Genomic DNA, 20,620 nt, shown 5'->3' with positions numbered 1-20,620 from the left:
AGAGAGAGAGAGAGAGAGAGAGAGAGGGAGAGAGAGGAGAGAGAGAGAGAGAGAGAGAGAGAGAGAGAGAGAGAGAGAGAGAGGAGAGAGAGAGGAGAGAGAGAGGATATACATGATATCTTAGTTCTAGCTCTTATATTCTATATTATATATACATATTATCTTAGTCTTAGCCTATACTCAATATTATATATATTATATATATATATATAATATATATATTATTCTTAGTTCTCTATGAACTGCAATTCAATTGCAGTTCATGGAACTAAGATCAGAATTATGAAAGGAGCAATAACCAAAAGTCTTTATGGGCATATTTAAATAGGAAAAAGCAGGACAATCGTTTCACTTTTCAGGCCTATTCAGAGTTGGTTTTCAACTTAGAATACTTCATTAACTCAAATAACATACAAATGACGTGTTTTCTATATTCTATGCAATCTCACTGACAAGCTTTGACTCTAACAACCTTCACCTACACCACAAGAGTGCCTCATGAACGATGGAAGATCGCGTGAGATGAACGAACGGTCAACAGACGAACAGCATACAAGAAGGCGATGGCACAAAGGGTGGATACTAACAGGATGAGTGCATTGCAAGCTGCCACGATAAAACACAAATGTCACGTCACCACTGATGTGACGGGCCAAAAAGCCATCACCTCCACTCCGTCTAAAGGCCGACGGGCGTGAGGAAATGGCAAGCCCCACCCGGACGGTCGGCGGGTCAGGTCTGTTCAGACGGGCGTGAGGAAATGGCAAGCCCCATCCGGACGGTCGGCGGGTCAGGTCTGTTCAGATGGGCGTGGGGAAATGGCAAGCCTCACCCGGACGGTCGGCGGGTCAGGCCTGCTCAGCCCACCTTACGAAAATTTGCCACCTCGAATAGCTTCTTTATCGGAAATCATCCTAGCATTGCAGTTCTTATTATAGTATCAATGTTATGCATAAATAAAGCCTCTTTGAGGTATCTTAGCGGCTGATACGAACGTGCCGAATATGGCATGGGACTAGAAAAGGTCGAGAAAGCGCTGAGGACCAGTGGGAGCACGGCCTGACTAGTTTCAGAGTGCGCACGAGAGCGGTGTCGGACGGAGCTGGCGGCCGGCACCTCTATGTCCCGAGGCGGACGGGGGTAGCGGTTATGGGTGGGACTGCGTCGGCACCTCCCTCACGTCTCGAGGCTGAGGGGGGGTAGCGGTTATGGGTGGGACTGCATTGACGCCTTCAGAACAGCAACGACACGACTGACGCTAAATGGGTGCGAATAAAATGAATATTCATATATATATTTCAAGTAAGTTAAGCATTGTTGAAAGGAAGGCTATTTTTTGCACAGGATTCAAATACGTACAACTTCTAGTAAGCAACGCTTATCCTTTGCATTTGGCCACCGGGCACCGCCCTGAGGCTTCTTGCAATCGCCCGTGTAATACTTCAGCATTGCTGAATGCCATAGCCATTTCTTCATCAATGGACAAGGCGTTCAATATTGTTTTTGGATAAGCCTCTGTGCCAATGTCTGGTAATGCATTCCCCGAGAGCATTAAGCGTTTAAGATATAACCGAAATAGTCCAACGGTTAGAATCCATCACAAGCTAGTTTGAGCACCGAAAACTGCTCGTACGTCATATCATCATGCCATCACGCCATTGCATATCCTTTCCATTCGTTTATGGCAACGTAAAATATTGAACGACCATGGCGAATGGTCGCTGACGCATATGGGATAATATGGAGGCATATTTCGGTCGAACATCCTCGTTTAGTGGTGGGATCTAATCTGCCAGTTCATTCGTCTATTTTCTTTTGCGATTTTTTCTTCGCTATTTGCGATAAACTATACCTGGAGCCGCCGTCGTTCATGGTGTCAACATCTGGTCAGGATATGTCAGACTGATAATAAAAATACAACAAATTTGGCTGCCTGAAGTGGGAGGCCTTGGTGATGAGATTGGAAAAGCATAGAGGCAGAATTACTCGCTCCCTTTGTTGAGATTGAATGAACATTTTGCTTACGTGTATGCCTTTAGATGAAACTGTACGCTACAGTGACACAGTGCAGGTCAAGTTAACCAGCAATTAGTTATATCTAGTCCAAGATGGTCTCATGCAATTAAATGTTTTGAGCGTTTCGTGTTTGGGCCCAGTGCCTCAGCCCAGCAGCGTAGTGCCCTGTCGTGTTGTGTATCATAGGCTTGCCATACGTTGATATGAGCTCCAGTCTATCTCAGGCCGGAATTATTTAATTCAGAATTGGGTAAATGCACACTGTGGACATAACAAGATTTGATGCGTTTTAGGAACTGCTCATGGTGACAGGTAGACTATATATGTGCTTCTAATGGTCTCAGACCTTAGCCATTGATGCACCAACTTCAGAAAACTAGACATATGCACGTCGTGTTGGCATTTATGTACTGAACCACTTAAGCGTTCAGAACTTCTGAACATGGGTACCATTAACACATGCATAAGGGTGGTGACCTTATTTTGTCTATGTCCATTTGTGTAGCTTAAGGGCATACCGGATACGAAGACGTAGCACCTAAAAAGCAGCGGGGGCTATCATCTGACGTCACCAACTCCACATAATTGATCGCCTGCGTATTCATCTGTGGTGGATTGCAGCCTTCAGGTTTCTCATGAGATGGGACGGCAAAGTTCGCAGCTTCTTCAAATTCGGGGGGTTGTAAATTACGCTCAGGCCTTTTGCGAATACCACATTTGCTGGGACAAGACTTTGCACAGCTCAAAACCATGTCCCAAGAACCAGGCAAGCCAGAAAGAAAAAACCGCCACCGGAAACATTTTGTCCACTCCACAGCCTTATGCAATGAAAGACGTGCTTGTCTTTCCTTCACCCACAAAGCGCGACCTTAGTTACACGTGGCTTCTCGTTCGTGCATGGAAGCCTGCCCTCCTACATTTTACTACCACTCCTACTACTCCATACTCCATCCTATAAGCTTGCCTGTACATTTCGACAAAACCAACGGAATGCTCCATCCTAACGGACTTCGCTGTATTAAACACGTCAGAAGGTTTCTACGAGAAGCCTTCTTAATCGGCGGTTTAGAAATTTGTCGCTCACTGTTTTACTGTGATGATATCGCAGGTTTGTTCAGTCAGTCACAGGTTTGTCAACGTGACGGATTTTCCAGAAAGTGTTGACATAAAGAGATGACTACAAGCTAATCGTCTGGTCGCACTCTGCCACCATAAAATCATGTCCATCACTCCCTCTCGACCGTACAGCCAGGGTATCTGACCGCGGTGTTACCACCATGTCGCCATGAATGCATTTTGGCATTAGCCTGTCTGCGATGGTAAACGATCACGACTGCATGTTGCCAGAATTCAAAAGGAACCTGGCAAATGTAGCTCACTCTGACCATATGTTAGCTGAATACTTCGAACTGCATATGCACGGAGGCAAATTTAGCGTTGCAGCTTATCCTGTCCTTGTTGCAAACTTTCCAATCGTCAGTGCTATCCTGTGAATGGATTTGGGAGTGAAGCTTTACTGTTTAAAAATGTCGTAGACTTCAAGAGGAAGTTTTTTATACGTTGAGATCTGCGTTTGCAACCGACTCTTCCCTGTTCCCGGCTCACCGTATTCGAATTTTAAGGTGACTTTTTGGCATTTTGTCTTCATCCAACTCTTGTCGTTGCCAGGGTTGCAGTCAAGGAAGGAGCTCCTTGCCCCCCCCCCCCCTAAGCCTTGGATTTTTTGTGTTTTACCATAGATGGAGCCCGAAAGAAGTAAAACTGGCGCAGTGCCTACTCACCGAGCCTCGGAGACCCCTCCCTTAAAAGTCCCAGCTGCGCCCTTGGTCGCTGTCACTAATGAGCCGCCTCTGACCACCGGGTCCCGTCTGTGTCGGTGTCGCTGGCGTCGGTCCTCTAGCTGAGGCCGATGCTGACACAAACCCACTCGTCTGACCGTTCAGTTACGGATGCGACGCGCTCAACCGCTCCAAGTTCCAAACCCAGCGCAACCTCACCAAGGAGCAGTTCATGGATAGCCCTAGCATTAACTGGGCGGCGATCTGGTGGGTGGACCGTCGGCTGGAGCTGTGGATCACGCAGACCGGGCTCGCCCTCATCAGCCTCTCCGAGGCGCTGCTGCTCGCCTATCTCACATACAAGGTCAGCCCAGGGACTACGGCTCTGTCCCTGTCCCCGTCCCTGTCGCGCTGGCTCTGTCTCTGTCTCTGTCTCTGTCTCTGTCTCTGCCTCTGTCTATGTCCCTGTCTCTGTCTCTGCCTCTGTCTCCGGTTTTGTCTCTATAGCTGTTTCGGGTTTCGTCTGCCTCTATTTTGACCCTCTCCGTTTGTCTCTGTCTCTTCATTTCCGTCTTCCAGACTCCCTTCCTGTCTCTTTCCCCGCCCTTCTTTGTTTCTTTCTCCTCCTCTCTCTTCCTAGACTCCCGATTTCACACATTCCCACGCCCACAATGGACTAATGCTTAGCTTAGATTTGAAGTTTTGTTTTACAATTTCCGTCCTGAACTGCTTCTCTCAAAACGCAATGTTCGATGCATATGGTGGAAAACATGACCGAGATTACTTGTTCATAAACCACAACTTGATGTGAGATCACATTTTACTCATAAGAAACATGTCAACACATCTATTTCCAATGTGAGTATCGTTGAACTGCTGTCCCCTGCGGTGGTTGTTGGTGCTTGAAATATGTTTATATATCTGATGGGCTGCTGGCTTTTCAGGGCAACTTGTGGCAGCAACTGTTGAGCTTCTATTTTATACTTGAACTAGTGAACACGATACCATTTATTGCGACGGTAAGTGGCGCACACCGCCCATGTTTTCTGTACATGTCTACAGAACTCATGTTATGCGCATTTCTTACACACCGGCTTGTCTCAACTATAACTCGTCGCTGAGACCTGTTGCATGGCCTGCGATTATTTATTGCCCTATTTACATCGAGAGCTCTAATTCGAATTAAGACGAGGTCCATTACTGGCCGAATTGAGAGCCCCAATGGCGGCAAGGGGCCGCTCCATGCCGCCGCACTCGCCGGGCGCCGACCCATGGGACTCACTAGGAGCCCATACTCTCTCGGACCGTGGTAATGACGCCCCGCGGAACAGTGCCGAGGGGCAATCGCAGTCCTCCCGGGCCCCTGGCGGCCCACGGATGTCGGGCCAATATAGTGTCTGACGGGAGCGTAATAGACCCCCAACCAGAACCTGAAACCAGCTCACAATTTCTTCACTGCATATTTTGTTTATTTTCTAGTTGCAATGGTATGGATAATTTAGGCAGCTACTGCTGGCATGCGTTGCAAAATTGTAAAACTCAGTGGTGGGGGTCAGTTGATCTTCCAATAGCGAGGAGAAATACCAGGGCTTCTCCTCATCTTCCGTTCTGTTTATGTCATTGGAGCAAAACTAAGAATGATCATCTAAGCTGTTTTTTGTATACATCAATATAAGGTAAACAACTGTATTGTATTGTATTGTATCCATTGGCTGCATACATCAATATTGGCTCGGACGCCTCTGAACGATAGCCCCTCTAGCGCCGCACCGACGTTGTTGGCTTCCCACTGGGATCATCTGGAACGAACCACGAGAGCCCGGACGTTCGGGGGATTTGGGCTCGTGCTCGAAGGCGGACACGGCCTGATTTTCGCCGCGATAAGTGACTTGCTTATTCCGAGATGATTCGGACACTTTGTGACCCATTATGATGCTTCCGGTCGTAAATGACCCCATTATAACGAAAAAGGCTAACGCGATAGTTTATATCACGACTACAAAATTTTGCATACGGTTAAAAAATGTCGAGGTAGGGTAATAATTGCGCTGTAAATCTTGTGGAAAGCCTCTAGCTCAATTTTTCCCAGCCACACCGTCCAAGTAGCGCTGATGCCGAGCCGCGCCTTAGCGCGCCGACTGGCGTCCGTTTGTGTCAACTGGCGATGTTCGAGCGGCGCGCGGCAGTGCCGCCGTCCAGCGGCAGGTAGGCCCCGACCGGCCACTCCGTCACGTACAGCGCCGACTCAAGGGGCGCAACGCTCGGTGAACGTCGCAGCGCTCCACCGCGCGTGTAAACCGTCCACTCCCGTCGGCTCGCCCGCGGCTCTCTGCGGCTGCCTGCCCGCTGGTGGTGACGCCGCGCGCCGCCTCCGGCCGCGTGGGTGTCCCGCGAGCTGCCCTCAGCCGTGCGAATAGTGACGGATTTAACTGCGTCCAGAGTGGTCTTAGCTTGGCTTAAAACTCGGCAGAGCTGGCAAGCATCTGTTTCTATTGGACGTGCTTCTAAACTGCTCTGATTTATTTCTTTGCATTTTTTTCTTAAGCAGCACCGGCGGCTGCTCGAATGACGTATTTCATAATTACTGCCTGACATTGTAGCACTGATACGATGTGCTGAGTTGTGGATCCGCTGATATGCTATATTCTGTCATAAACCCTCTGATGGACTTTTCTGAGCTGGGTAGCGAACCACCAGTGCATTGTGGTGAATTTCGAACCTCTTCATGCGCAGTTCGCGAACACCGGTGCGTCGGGTTGAGTTGCGAACCTCCTGATGTGTTGTGCTGTGCTGCGAACCCCCTGATGTGCTCTACTAAAGTGTGTTCCCTGAGTGCGCTAAACTTAGTTGTAAACCTCCTGACGCGTTGTGCCAAGTCGTAAATGATCAGATTAGCGACACTGACTTATGAAGCCCTAAAGCGCCGTGCTGAGTTTTGAGTCGCTGCCCACTGTTCCAGGTGTTCTGGCCGCCACTACGTAACGTGTTTGTGCCAGCTTTTCTCAACTGCTGGCTAGCCAAGTACGCCCTGGAGAATATGTTCGTAAGTAATTTGAATTGGTTCATTGAAAAGGCGACATGTTTCTCCGCACTGCAATTGCCACATTGCTCTTTCAGCGTATAATTGATTTCAGCTAAAGTCCTTGACTTATTAAACATTCTTGGTTAAAACTTATATCCTGAGTGGAATTTATGGCGCCTCGGCTATAGTCACATAGTCACGAACCATGGACGTACCATTACCTGAGCGTGAAGTGCATCTCTATTATTACCTGGCGGTGTCACATTAAATCTCACAAACAGCCTCTTGGGGGTTTGACCGATATAGGCGCAGACTTTTTTCTCTTTGACGTTTAATATGCTGCCTCTCCCGCCATGCCGCAGAAATTCACTCGCAGGCGTGCGGGCCCTATCTCTTTCATGTAGACGTGTGTATTGTACCGACTTGAGGTGTCATTTTAACTGCCATCTCGAAACAATCATACGGCACGAGGCCATTTGTGTCATCTGTGGCTCCTCACTCAGAGCTCACACAAAGCAATGTAGGGCCGGGTCAAAAGTTAGACGAGCCAAAATTCTTTCATAGCATAAATTTTGTCCATACATTTCCATTAGACAGCGTTCGTTAGCAGTTTCTCAGAACATAAATTCGTATATTTTTGGCGTAAATCGTACGTTTTTGGTGTATAATGATATGATCCAGTTTCTCAAGGCAGAAATGTATAATTTGCAGCTATAATCTACGAAAGTCAAAAAATGCACATTAAATGTACAATATACAACAAAAATACATGCAAGCAATCTTGCACGGGTTTCTCAAAGCCAAGAACTAGCATACGACAGAGCTTAACTTTGATGAATTCTTGATTAATTTGGCAGTGCAATCAACCCAAGTAAATGTGTCGTAGATAATAATGCTGACCTTAGGATCATTACTTATTGAAAGGAAAACTGCTGAAGTGGCACGATGAAACAGTGCGCAACACCCGCAAAGAGAATAAAAGAGCTTAGCAGTGAAATGTGAGCAAGAAATAATGTATCTTTCAGTCACTCTGGCAAGAAGTTTTGGGTGGGGTATGCCATGAATAAAAGATAGCGCAAAACCGTTTGGTCAAGTAGCGTTCTTCGCAGAAACATCAAAATACAGCTGAGCAAGAGAAATATGTGTAGCTACCACAACACTTGCTGCAAACATATTACATCCTATGTTCATGCAAGTTGCGTCCCAGACGCTTTCAAAGTGAAATATTGGCGGTGCCATTTCCTGCAGCACCTGTCCTGGGTGAAAACAGAATGGTGTGCAATAAATACTAATAAACTGGCTCAGCATGACACGGCGATTTCCCTCTAGATTTGGTTTCATTTGGAAACACAGCTACATACAGCTTGTGCATTACTACACCATGGGTAGTTGCTGGCTCACATCAATTCATATAATAAAAACCCATTTCCAGTGATCAGTCATACAGAAGCCTGTTCCCAATCATCGGTACTTAAGGGTGGTGACGATTGAACTAGGGAATGCTCTATTTATCAGTGCTCAATGGCAACTCAATTTTATTTCACATGTTCTCTAAACCTCTGAAAACTGAGGCCTGACCATCGCACCCCAAATACCCAACATATGCTTAGTAAGCACGGGCATCATGTGCTGATTATTTACATTGCCTCGTCCACAGTGGTTGTGCAAAACAAAGCCTTTCCATGGGTGGAGCATTTCTTAGACGAAACTTAGCACTAAAGAAGATGATGAATAGAACATAGCTTCCTTCACCGAACTTATCAAGCATGGACAACAATGCCGTCAAACCAGCCCCTAGCTGGACATCAATGTCGCCAAACCAGCCCCTAGCTGGACAACAATGTCGCCAAACCAGCCCCTAGCTCTGCACGACTCTGCACGTTATCACACATATCTACATGTGCTGCTATGTGTATTGCGTAGCACGCAGGCTTACCAACAGAGCGCGTCAATGGCAAACAACGCGCAGCGGTCGACGCAGCTAAATGATGGTGCTGAGAGGTGGGGCTCACCACCATGAGCGAGTCGACGGGAAATGGTATCACACACATTCCCTACGGACGGCGTGCTGTATCCGCTCTCTCTGGTTTTCTTTAACACCGCCAATCGTACTCTCCCCTTGTTCATGGTCGTCATTGAGACTTAACGGCGCACTCAGCTACTTAGACTATACGGTGTCACTTGCCTCTCGCCCTGGCGGAAGCGCGGACACTGTAGGGAATCGAACCCCGTAACCAAACGCGTTAACCACTGCACTTAGACGGGGTACGCTCATCACCACCTGGCCTCTGACTGAATCACTCGTTGTCTCACCCGAGATTCTCATCCAACCCCAGTCGCTGTTTCGCCGCTTACGCGAGATTAGTGCTGCGTAGCCTCTTGTTGACTTACAGCGATCAAGACCAATTAGCACCGAATTACATCAGAATGCAACGGCTAGAAGCCATCAATCGAGAAGCCGCGGGGCGGCGAAAAAGCGGGGCGTTTGAACCGCCTGCGCGACGCGTGACGTCAGACGGGCGCGCTGGATCGCCGTCGGCCGTTCGGTGGCGCCGCCCAGTACGTGCTGTTTGACCGGCGTTTTGTGGCCGGGGATCATCAGCTCTCGGTATCGACCGGAGTGATCGGCAAACACCTGACCGGGTCGTTCGATTGGCCGCCGCCGGCCCGATGACCCCCCCCCCCCCTCCCCTCTCCCCGCGCCCGCCAATTGGACTGTGTGGCCACCATTCGGGGGGGGGGGGGGGCTAGAAATCGCACGCGACGACGACCCATTGATTTGCCGCGCTATTTGGCATCCTGGGATCTGTTTCGGTTGCCCGTTGATGCGGGCCTGGTAATCATGCAGAGTTAGATTGTGCTAGGCCTGGGCTTACAGTGCCAGGAATGCAAAGCAGTGAATGTGGTATCAATTGCTTTTTCCATGAATGTGTTGTCAGGCCAGCTCAAAGGCATAACGCTTGGTGTTAGTATAACAGAGGATGGCTGCGAATGATCTTCGCAACACCTTTAAACAATGGCATACCTTAAAACAGGCACGAACACGGCCATGAACCATTCGAAAACACTCATTCGGAAACACGTGAAGACATTCAAAGTACTGACCTTTATGAACTATGTTTTCGGCATTTAGTTCAACCCCATCCGCCAAATGTCAGTCCAAGCAAGCTATTGATCAGCTTTTTAACAAATTCCAATCCCATCCGGTTAAATCTACAAGACCAAAATTTCCCTCCGTATAGTTAGTACAATGCGTCGTATTTCACACGTCACATGTGACATATATGTAACATTTACGACTTGCTAAGTTCACACAAAATTTTCCACGTTGCCCACGATCTTGTTTTGCCCACAATCTGCTTACTGAGACGAAATCAGTGATTGTACAGCTTTTGAATCCTGCTCTCCATATCTCCACTGCGATTGGAGCGTTGTTATTGGAGCGTTGTATGCATTTCAGAGGTTCAAGAAAATTGCACTTGATATTACTGCAAATACAACATTTCCCCAATTTTGCTACTGCCACGGGTCAATGCTGCTGCAATGTTTCTGTGTTGTCAGACTCTTGAGAATCTCCGAAACGCACTCGAGAAATCACTGGGAGTGTTGTTTTGCCGCAACAGTAAGCATCGCTGAAAAATGCATTTCTTGGGCTCTCTCATCGCACCTGTTGTAAATTCTTCTTTACTCAACATGTTTTTGACATGTATGGTTTCTCTGACGTTTCTCAAGGCAAGGAGTTTGGGCAGTGCATTGCATCGCCACGGTGGCCCACCTTTCTCGCTACATCTGCGCAACAAAGGATTGAATGGATGACTGCTACCAGACGACGGCAACATGCGGCGCGTGCACGCTTTGTCGTTTTCACTTGAAATGCTCACCAGCGTCGATTAAGCCATCGGCCGATAGGATTTTGACTTCGAGAAAATGTGAAACTGAAAGCCTATAAATGACGCACATGTTTGAATGGTATAGTGCTCAGAATGACAAACTAATGGGTGATAAAATACAAGAAATTAATCGGTGCATGCAGCGATGGAAATTTTGCTATGATTCTGGCTCCATTTTCGACGGCAGCGTGTTGTATTCGGCGCCGTTTTTCGAAATGCCGTCGTTCCCGGCTTACCCGAAGATTACTGGCGCAACCAAGCATCGCACGAACTCACGTTGATCACATAAATTACAGACGGTATTTCAATCGACGCTTTGAAATCCTATTCGCACTTGGATCCGCTCTAGCCTCCAAGATATGGCATAAAACATGAACTACGTATGACAAATGGTTGAAAACGGTGATCTATCTAGGTCGCTTCTGCGCACGTGACATAAAGAACGTGCTTCTGCAAATCTGCTGTCATTTGCTTGGCCCGCAGATAATGCAACGCAAAACGGGACAGACAGACAGACAAACGCACCCTAGGTAAATAGTATATAGGCACAGAATGGCCACCCGCTTTGCGGAGCGACTATTGAGATGATTGTGAGCTGTGCCGACTGTTAGTTTGGCCCGTCCTAATCAGTCACCTGAGCTGCTGATTGCTTAACCCGTGCCCGGCCGGGGAGTTGACTTCCCCGCCCACGGCTTTTCGAGCACAGGTTAAGCATGAGCGCTCGCGGTGATACGATTTTTTAGTACTTGTTCATCTATCAATTTGTCATGTTTTGTGCTCATGTGAAGTTTTTATCCACCAAGATCAGTGACCTAAGTCAGGTCAAAAAGATTACCCTTTTAAAAAATTGACCACACACAACTTGTTTCTGAGCCATTTGCCGTTGTCTAAAGCTGTTATAGCAATATGACATGACAGTACCTACATTTCGTATATTTCAGACTTTTCAGAACATGCGAGGTCATTGACCTGTAGTCAGGTCATTGTTTGCTATTTTTCGTAACTAATGCGTGTTTGTTCGTATGTTTGTAAAGTTTTGGATTGTATATGCAGAAAAGACTACCACATTATATGCACAACCATCACATGACCACAAAGCACTTGACCTTGACCCAGGCCATGACCTATCTCTATGGGTGCTTTCTGAAAAACACATGCTGAGCTCAAAATTGGCAGTTTTATTAGGTAATGCTGTACATAGAATTTAGATATTCTACTTAACACATGTTGATATATAATTTCAATGCATAATAAGGTCACATTGGATAATGCAAGGTTATGTGAGGTCGTGCAAGTTGAATGACCCATGTTGCCAGTAGCGGAGAGGCTAGATGAACGAGTGCGACGCGTGTAACCATCTCCTTATCGTGTTTGTCTGTGAAGCTGATGACATGTAACCTCATGCACCGACGTACCAGTTTTCATTTTATTACAAATACCTTGACAAGTGTCGAAGCGACCAAGTATAACGTAAACAACATTAATGCGATTTTGAGTACCTGTAGATGTACAATGCACCATTTCTGACCACAATAAAGTATTGTACTGGCCACATAGACCCAGTTAACACATACAGTTTGTTTCATTAAGATGGTTTATAAATTTGACATAGGTTGACCTCAGGTGACTTTCACGTCACCCTTAATTTAATTTGTTGCGTTTGGTATACTTTGTCCCCCAGTTGCACGTAAGCAAGCGAACGTAGTCAGAACCATATTGTGAGGAAAAGGATCGTTCTTGTAGGCTGCTGGTAGACAAAGTTTGTACGGTGATCTGATTTGGCCTGACACATGTGGGGGAGCAGAAATAGTCGGAATGAACTCCCCACAGCCTTTACGTCGATTTCCGTGCGCACAATATCCGTCTTGGCGTATTAACGTGCATTTTAACTGCATCCATCGGAACGACGGTTTTTGACCTTTTGTAGCCCCCGGTGACCTGATAATTTTACCTGTGGTAAACGGGATGCATTCGTCATGAGTGGATGAGGCCCTCAACACACTACCCTTGTTTTTTCATACGGTGTCTGAAAATTGGAGATCTCGGGGAAAGTCAACTCCCCCCCCCCCTCCCCCGCCGGGCGCGGTTGTCTCAAACCTCGGCCGGGCGGGGGTAAAGCTTGGGCTTAAGTCAGGAAATATGAAGAAGGAAACCCGCGTTACATATCACTTCTTCCTTTACGATTTCAGCGAAAACAAATGTGAAGAAACCGATGACAACCTCTCAAAAAATCGTCTCACCTTTCGAAAAAAGTCTCTCAGTGTTTGTGTGGGGGAGCTGTGACTTAATTCGTGGGCTGCGCAGCTGTTCGGCTGGTGCTCCGTGTCACCGGCTACCGCTATCACGCCTCCTTACAAGAGCCAATTCATAATGAGGAGCCCATTGGTCGGCATAAGAGCCGAATGATGCTACGTGCACGACTCGGCACGTTGTGACTGCGGTACACCCGACATCAACACAGGCGTGTGAGCCAGAGGGCTGAGATGAAGCGGTTGACCGGCGTATGGGCGGGATGGTAGGTCCGGCCAAGCACCACGAACGGCTGCCTCCCGGACATGGTTTGTGCGCCCCTGGGTCCAGCATACCATCTCCACCGTTTAGCTGATTATGATATTCAAACCTGGCGAAAATGGAACTAGACGCATTGAGAAAAATTAGCCGTCCTGAATCCCATGGCACGCCTCAAGTGGCAGGGATCCCACGCAACCGGCGAAGTTAATCCGCAAGGGTCCACTTGGTGACATCATGGTGACATGGTCACAAATCTGGGAACCCCACTAACTCTTAACTAATTCACGCAAACCTCATGCATTCGGCGCCCCAACACATTCACTCCAAGCATACACATCCACTGTCCCCGCGTCACCTCCCCCGTTCTCGGCGTGCACACGGGCAAGTCCGTGTGCATGCCACCCGTGTGCAATGGCTTTTACGCCTTGACCTCGAAGCGCCTTGGCGTTATAATTATCACGTCTGTGTAGATCCTCGTTGAGCTAGGATAAATTTCATTTCACGCATTTCAAACATCCAATAAAGCCACTTTTATGCCCTACATAAAACGTATCAGGTCAATTAATTATCGGCTTGGCACCAAAGCGGCTGCTGGGCCGGCTTCGTGTGAACTAAAATTGGACGACGACTCGTTTCATCGCCTGACCTCCAGGGTGGCGGCTACCTCTTTGGACGACGCCCACTCGCATCTCATCCACGATGGGGCGACCCACCGCTCCTATAACCACGTCCACCGTTCACAGCTTCCCACTGCTGCGTACGTACCTAAGGAAGCGACCCGTTCAGTACGGAGACGTCGCCTCCGGGGCTCTTGCGCCCTCGCCTCCCGCCTACCGGAGTGAGCTTTGCAAGGCACCGCTCCACGGCATGTCCCTTAGAGGCCTGAAGGTAGACAGCGCACCTGATGGGACATTGGAGCCACCGGCAGACAGCGAGCGCCCGGCGTGACCTGCGTTCACGCCTTACGGTTTCTGCGGCCGACGCGCTCTTGAGACTCAGCCTGACTGGGCTGTCCGACGACTCGGTCCCGTGTCGCCCTTCCTATAAGTGTTGATGGCGGGATCCCCATCCTTACCGAACATCCCGCCGCCATGGGCTTGGCGCACGACGCGTCGGAAGAGAGAGGGCTGTGTCCTAATCTTTCTCGAGGTGTTGCACACCAGCGGGTAGATCCAGTTACGCCGTGCGTAATCTTGCATCCCGGGCGATCTAAGCTGGTCTCTGGTTATACCATGACCTACGCGTCTTCTTGCTGTCATGTCTGAGGTCAAGTGAAAGACAACGAAACGAGTCGACCGTCTCCCGGCCTAAATATGAATGAAGCCGTGCCTTCGAGTCGCGTCACCGATCAAACGTTTATCCGCGTGAGACCAGGACTGCGGTCGCCTGGCTCCTCCTGACTCGTAACCAGGGCCGAGCCGTATTGCTCGGTCGTGTTCAGCACGTATCACCTCTCGCGGTCATTGCAGCTCCTGTGACGTGGCCCTCTTGAAAAAGGGAACATGACGCAAACCGGCTATACGTCTGCTCGCCTGGTGGGAGCTGGACTTGATCGATTGGAAAGCCATTACGACGCGTAATTAGCCGTTCTGTTAGCTGTCGGCCCCTACGGCCGGGCCGTGTCACGAGCGTGTCGCGATATAAAACGCTTAGGTTTAAGTGCGGCGTGAATTACGGCCCAAATAGGTTATCGTTCGGCTATTGCCATCGGAGGCTTTGGATAATGTACGGCCTATTTGTGGCCCACAATCATTGGGCACTTCGACGCCAAACACTGCTTTGCCATCGTCTCATGTTTGCTTCAGCGGTAGACAATTGAATCGTAGCCCACATTCTGTATTTACAAGGTCACATACAACGCAAGCATACTCAATCCAGAAGATGAATTATCCGTCCTTCGCTTTCGCAGCCCATTTTTTTGTATGTACACGTCCATTCACATAAAACCCGGTTACTTATCACCTTTCCGCCGGTCAGACCCGCTCACAGAAACACACAAGCGTCGGGTACCACCCGGCATATCATCCCATTATCATCCCCATTCCATTAATCACGAGGAGGGAAGGAGGTATGCTGTGACCGACGCCCCTCCGCGGGCAGAGGTCATGGGATCAGGTGCGGGGCGCACAGCCGTCTATGGTCCGGTCAGGATGGGGGACGTCGGGCTGTGGACTCACGTTGTGCGTGATGCGAGACATCATGCCTAGACTGGTGGCTGCAAAACCCGGCGTCGGAGTCTCTCAGCAGTCTGTGTCCTGCTCCAGAGGTAGTCTCCCTCCGTCTCTCCGCCTCGGGAACCTTCCAGACACTCTTCTGTAGACCTCTTTGCCGAAGCCTTCCCTCAGAGACTCCTCCTCAGATGCTTTTTTCGCGATTTCTTGTAACTGGGTTGGCCCGCCCTGATTTTTTCCGCATGGTCCAATCGTTTGGACAGAATGTTCTCTTCACCCAATACGTTGTCGGGCCGACCTGCCCTTATCCCAGGGATTGTTCCAGACGTGCCTGGGGCCAGGACTTAAGCGTTGCAATTGCCCGCAGTGGTACAAGGCCCGCCCACTCTCCCTTGCCGCGGGCGGGTCCTGTGCGTCCTCCCCTGACTCATTTCCCGCTTGGCGTCGCTGCGGTGGCCATCTGGGGGCGGGGGAGGGGGGGGGGGGGGGGGCCAATAATGCTGTTTTCCTCTTCCACTGCCGATCGGGTGCTGCGTGTCCATCAATCTGGACTGGCTAGTAGGTGGCAGGCGTCCCCTTTGGGGTGGTGGTCCGACAAGGCAAAACGCGCGCTGCCGTGTTAAGTTCTGCAAGCCGAATATAGCCGAATACCGCGCAATAGCCGAATACCGCGCCGGGTCAGCCTTCAGCGCCGCTCTTAGCTCGCAGGTCCCTTCACGAGCAGACGCCTTCCTGCTGTTGCGCGGCGACCAGGCGCAGGTTTTGGCAGATCTGCATTGACTGCTCAAGCTCTTTTCGTCCTAATGGCTTTGTTTTGTTCGGAGGGGGAGTTTCTGGCCACGGCCGGCTTGCTCGCTGTACCACGCCCAGCCGGGAAGCTCCACCGATCCTGGACGGGCGGTGTGAAAAAGTGCACAGCATCGAAGCGTATGCGTACATTAATAAATCTCCTTCCATTTCACATCCCCTTGAAAAGTTACAGACCCTTTCCCTCGATCGGGACCCCTTTTCTGTTCCTCCTAAACGCGGTGTCCCTTCCCCCTTCTATGCACACTCGGATGACACTCAGGCCGATACGCTTGTCAGAAGCTTATACATAAGCTACAGGTACCTACTGGGTTAAGATGATTGTCGTTGGGTAGGAGCTTAACCACACTGAGAACTGAGCTGAAAAACAAACGTACCTGACCTCACAAATGCATCAACGAGCCTGACTAGCTCAGCTCGTCAGGTTAGGTATTGCGGACAAAGGACGCTGACTGGTCAAAGGGAGCAACAGAACTGTGCCCCTACTCCTCTTCACCTCTTCCAAGGCATAATGGCTGCTATTTCTTTTTTCCTAGTTCTCGGGAACTCGTAATGCTATGAGCCAGTCTTCCCTCTTTTTATTTTTGGCTGTTGACCCGACATATATGTATTCACAATGTACTACGATTGATTGTCTTACATACCGCATCTAATTACCGTGGTGAACCCACCATTATTGATTCGCATCTTTTCCGCGCATTTCTGAAATCGCATGGACAAATTGTGTTCTGTATGGACGAATACTTGATGAGACAAATAAGGCACAGCTGCTAAGATTTCATGTATCTGGGTTTAGTGAGCGCAGTTTCGATGCGGTTATGCATCAGCACGGTTTGACGGTGGGTGTTCCATGAGGCCCACAATTTGTAATCATAGGTCCGCCAAAAGTCTGGCCTGCCGAACTCTGTTTCTCATTTCGTCACCTTTGTGCGTGGTGAATGGTTCGATCCAACATTTTGCCATCTTGGTCTCGGGTTTATTGAGCGAGCCGCGGATTCATCAAAACTTTCCGGCCGGCTCCTGAAAATTCAATGCCTTCAAGCGTCAGAACGCATCCCGATGTTTTACTGCCAGCAGTTTCTGGTCTGTTATTGAGGAATGACATCACGGCGCTTCCACACGCCCCATTTTCTTGATTGCTCGTGCTCGCCCTTCCCGTATTCGGCTCACTGAGCACCTTCATTTCTTGAGAAGTTCTCCTCAATACTGCAGTGTTGTGCGCCCTGGCATTATCTTCAGACTTTACTCTATTCTTTTACGTTAAAAATAGCAGCGTTCAAGAGAAATGCCATGTGGTCCGTCGTTCCCTGCAGGCCTCTGAAACGCAAGTCGCTGGGTGAGGTGCCGGGTCTTAGCGTAGTGAGTCCAGCTCAGTGGATGTTAACCATGAAACGTTTTGCTACGCTGCATGTAGGATGCATATACTCACGAATACAAAGCTCCTTTTGATAGCATAAATCATTTAAAGTGCTGTCAATTCTGAATCGTTGGCACACGGAGTGTCTACTTCCCGGCTCGCTTATTTCCTTCTGCTGTTGTATTGGCCTGCTCTGTGTTTCAGAATGACCTTAATCGTGCCATGCAGCGGTCCCAGTCTGCCTTATCACAGCAGCTGATGGTACTATCAGCTACACTACTCTGCCTCGTCTTCACAAGGTAAGAATCGCGATATCTCCCCGCTTACAGAGTGGGGGCTTTGGATGTGTAATGCAGAAATATTCTCTGGATCGTCTCATGATGAATGAAGGTTTGTCTGAGCTCTGTAGCAGGCTTGCTACGTCTATCTTGCCGTTTGCATGCTGTGCCCGAGTTGCATGCCATACAGTGTTAATACTCTTTAGCATTCAGGTAAGTTTTAACGTCAAGTAGCAACATGACGTTTAAAATGCAGGCTTACTTCCGAGGTTATTATCAGATACTTTTGGTCCTGGACTGGAGAAAAGACTGCCGTTAATATGTCTCCAGCAAGAAAACCGACCTTTTGCTGGCTTTGGACGCAAGGAGACTGCATGTCAATACGTTCCCAGCAAGGAAGCCATATATGTCCCTCAAGAATTGATGACCTGACCTTGACCAGGAACAGTCGTGTCACGCACGTGCGAACATCAAGATTGCGCAGAGCCTTCTACCTGATAAGCTCCGTGAAATGCCCTGCATAAAGCTGAAAGCGCTCTGTATCGCTACGTCGAATGGCGTATCGTTTTGTGACAAATATTGCATTACGTCGAATGGCGTATCGTTATGCGACAAATATAGCGTTATGGCAAATAGCATATCGTATATCGACGTCATTAAAATGGTACATCGAGGCGTTCTATGGCATATCAAGGTCAATAAGTAGGCTGCAGTAGGTAAGGTCAATAGGCAAGCTGCGGAAGGCTGCCACCAATTGCATTGCTCGAGAAGAGGTCATGATTCATGACTGTTTTGTAAAGGCTTCCAAAATCGTGTGACCCTGCGTGCTTTTCCATAACTGTGAGCTTTTCGACACAGACACTCTGTATCAAGGAGCGCATTACAAGCGACTGGTGAAAGGCAGTTATTTTTTACACCTTATCTTTCATTCCAAATTTTGCATCATCTTGTAGAACGGCACTCGCATTTGACACCATCGTGCAAGGCCCTCTGAGGGAAACGACATTCCCTGGAGAAATTATTTGCAAATTGTCGTTTAGCTGATCAAAACCGTGCTGGCTTGATTAAGGTCGAGGTGTTCTTGACGTTAATGAGCTTGCCGTTCACGGTCAGCGACTTCCAATTAATATCCGTAATGGTTTTCGATGCAATTACAGCGTTATTGATCTTTGAGTGTCCCTTTGTCTGAAATGTCTTTGGGTGTTACTTGTTCTGAGGCGGCACCGCACGCCAAAAGTCCATGTGTTGTCATGTTATCTAGCCTATACGCGTTGAAGTTCGCTGAGCGCCCTGAACTGACATAATTCATTTGCATTCATGTTCGTCGGCATTGAACATTCTCCAATTAGAACTATGATAAGTGGGCATTGATTTTTGGGTGGCAGAAATAAAATGCACTGAGGTAACTAAATACAGGCTTTGCGTAAGAAAGCATGACAATATTTTGAATCGGATAATGCTGGCAAACAGGCAAGGAATGCAATTCACCTGTGTACTAAAAACCAAAACCCAAAGACTCTACCTGCGGTCATTATCATATGTGGTCAGCATTACTTCATGTGGTCATTAATCCGGACACGAAATATTGTGTGTTGATATTCTGTGTGTCCTGTATCTTGTCATGATCACTGGTCTGTTCGAAATCGGTCAAAATTCCTGCGTTTTTACAGCGGAAATGCAGAAGTTCTAGTATACATGTATTATGATAGTGTTAGAAAATAAAACAAGAAATAAGCAGTAACTGGGCTTTACTTTTTTAATATCCCTAAGGACTGAAATAATACATTCAATAGCTTTATTTTGGCCTTCTCACATGCAGTATTTCCCAAACGTCTGTCGCCTCGATGCCTTACATATATTTGTAGCGTCCTTGTTTTCACTGATAGCCATGACCTGACTGTGACCTGCTTTAGGTCAGCGACCTCACGAGCTTCACGTATATTTACTTGAAAAGATCACGTGCTTAATCGCCTCCAGCAGTGCAAAATTCGACGTGGCTACCCCGCGCGCTCAAAAATTATTCTGGGAAAACATGCGAGAAGGGTCAGACTGTCCTCCCACCCGAGCGCGTGTGCAGTGCACTCCCCCCTGCCCCCCCCCCCATATGGAAGCCTGTTGCGTTCGAAGTGGTTGCTAGGCACCGACGGCACCATTAAGCCCCCAGGGCAGGCTGGAGTCCCGAAACAAAGACCACTGAGTGGCCGGATGCCCAGGGAATCTGACAAAAACTCGTTTGACCCTTTCGGACTTACAAACTTATGACCCACGAGGTCACGGATTACGAGGTTACGCTCAAGTGGATGGTTGTGAATATGAAATGTACACTATGACATGGTCATCTACCCGCAAAATACATGACTAATTCACAAAGAAAAGGCTGTCGCTGAACAAACGGTTGCAAAGCTGTTTAATTCAAACATGGTTACGCAAGCTTGAAAACATGGCGTTATAGGTCGTATCTTAAACGATGATTCAGACTTTTTGCAAGACGGGCACAATCAATGCGTCTCGGTATCTGCTTATTTCTATGGCGTTACATGCATTTTCTTGCTGTGTCCTCAGGGAACGGTTTAAATGTAAGCTCAGTATCGATACATCACGCGTCACGGGACACACTTATGAGGTAGTGTGGTATTAGCTATCGACACAGAAAAACGTGGGCCGTTGGACAGTAGTCATCTGCTGCATTTTATGAGCAGGACCGCAGGCCGGCCGGTCGGCCTGAGGCCGGAGTTTTAAGTTAAGTAGCCAGAGATGTTGTGGCGGCATGAACCCGGCCACTCACTGTTA

General features: G+C 48.5%; 1 protein-coding gene and 1 pseudogene across 1 annotated transcript in view; one reads left to right on the top strand and one right to left on the bottom strand.

Annotated features, from left to right (window-relative positions):
• LOC119103007 (potassium channel subfamily T member 2-like) overlaps positions 1-1,872 on the bottom strand; it is a 29,161-nt pseudogene extending 27,289 nt beyond the window's left edge.
• Positions 1,873-3,542: 1,670 nt separating this feature from the next.
• LOC119103006 (potassium channel subfamily T member 1-like) overlaps positions 3,543-20,620 on the top strand; it is a 19,713-nt gene continuing 2,635 nt past the window's right edge. Inside the window, exons 1-5 of the mRNA XM_037226456.1 lie at positions 3,543-3,547; positions 3,960-4,158; positions 4,739-4,813; positions 6,754-6,837; positions 17,757-17,851. Of these exons, the coding sequence (XP_037082351.1) occupies positions 3,543-3,547; positions 3,960-4,158; positions 4,739-4,813; positions 6,754-6,837; positions 17,757-17,851 (458 nt within the window). The remainder of the gene's footprint in view (positions 3,548-3,959; positions 4,159-4,738; positions 4,814-6,753; positions 6,838-17,756; positions 17,852-20,620) is intronic.

Source organism: Pollicipes pollicipes, unplaced genomic scaffold (genome assembly GCF_011947565.3).
Source record: "Pollicipes pollicipes isolate AB1234 unplaced genomic scaffold, Ppol_2.1 Scaffold_5724;HRSCAF=6776_pilon_pilon_pilon, whole genome shotgun sequence".
In the NCBI taxonomy this organism is placed as follows: domain Eukaryota; kingdom Metazoa; phylum Arthropoda; class Thecostraca; order Pollicipedomorpha; family Pollicipedidae; genus Pollicipes; species Pollicipes pollicipes.
Note: the sequence above shows the minus strand (reverse complement) of the source record. Positions and strands in the feature narration are given on the sequence as shown.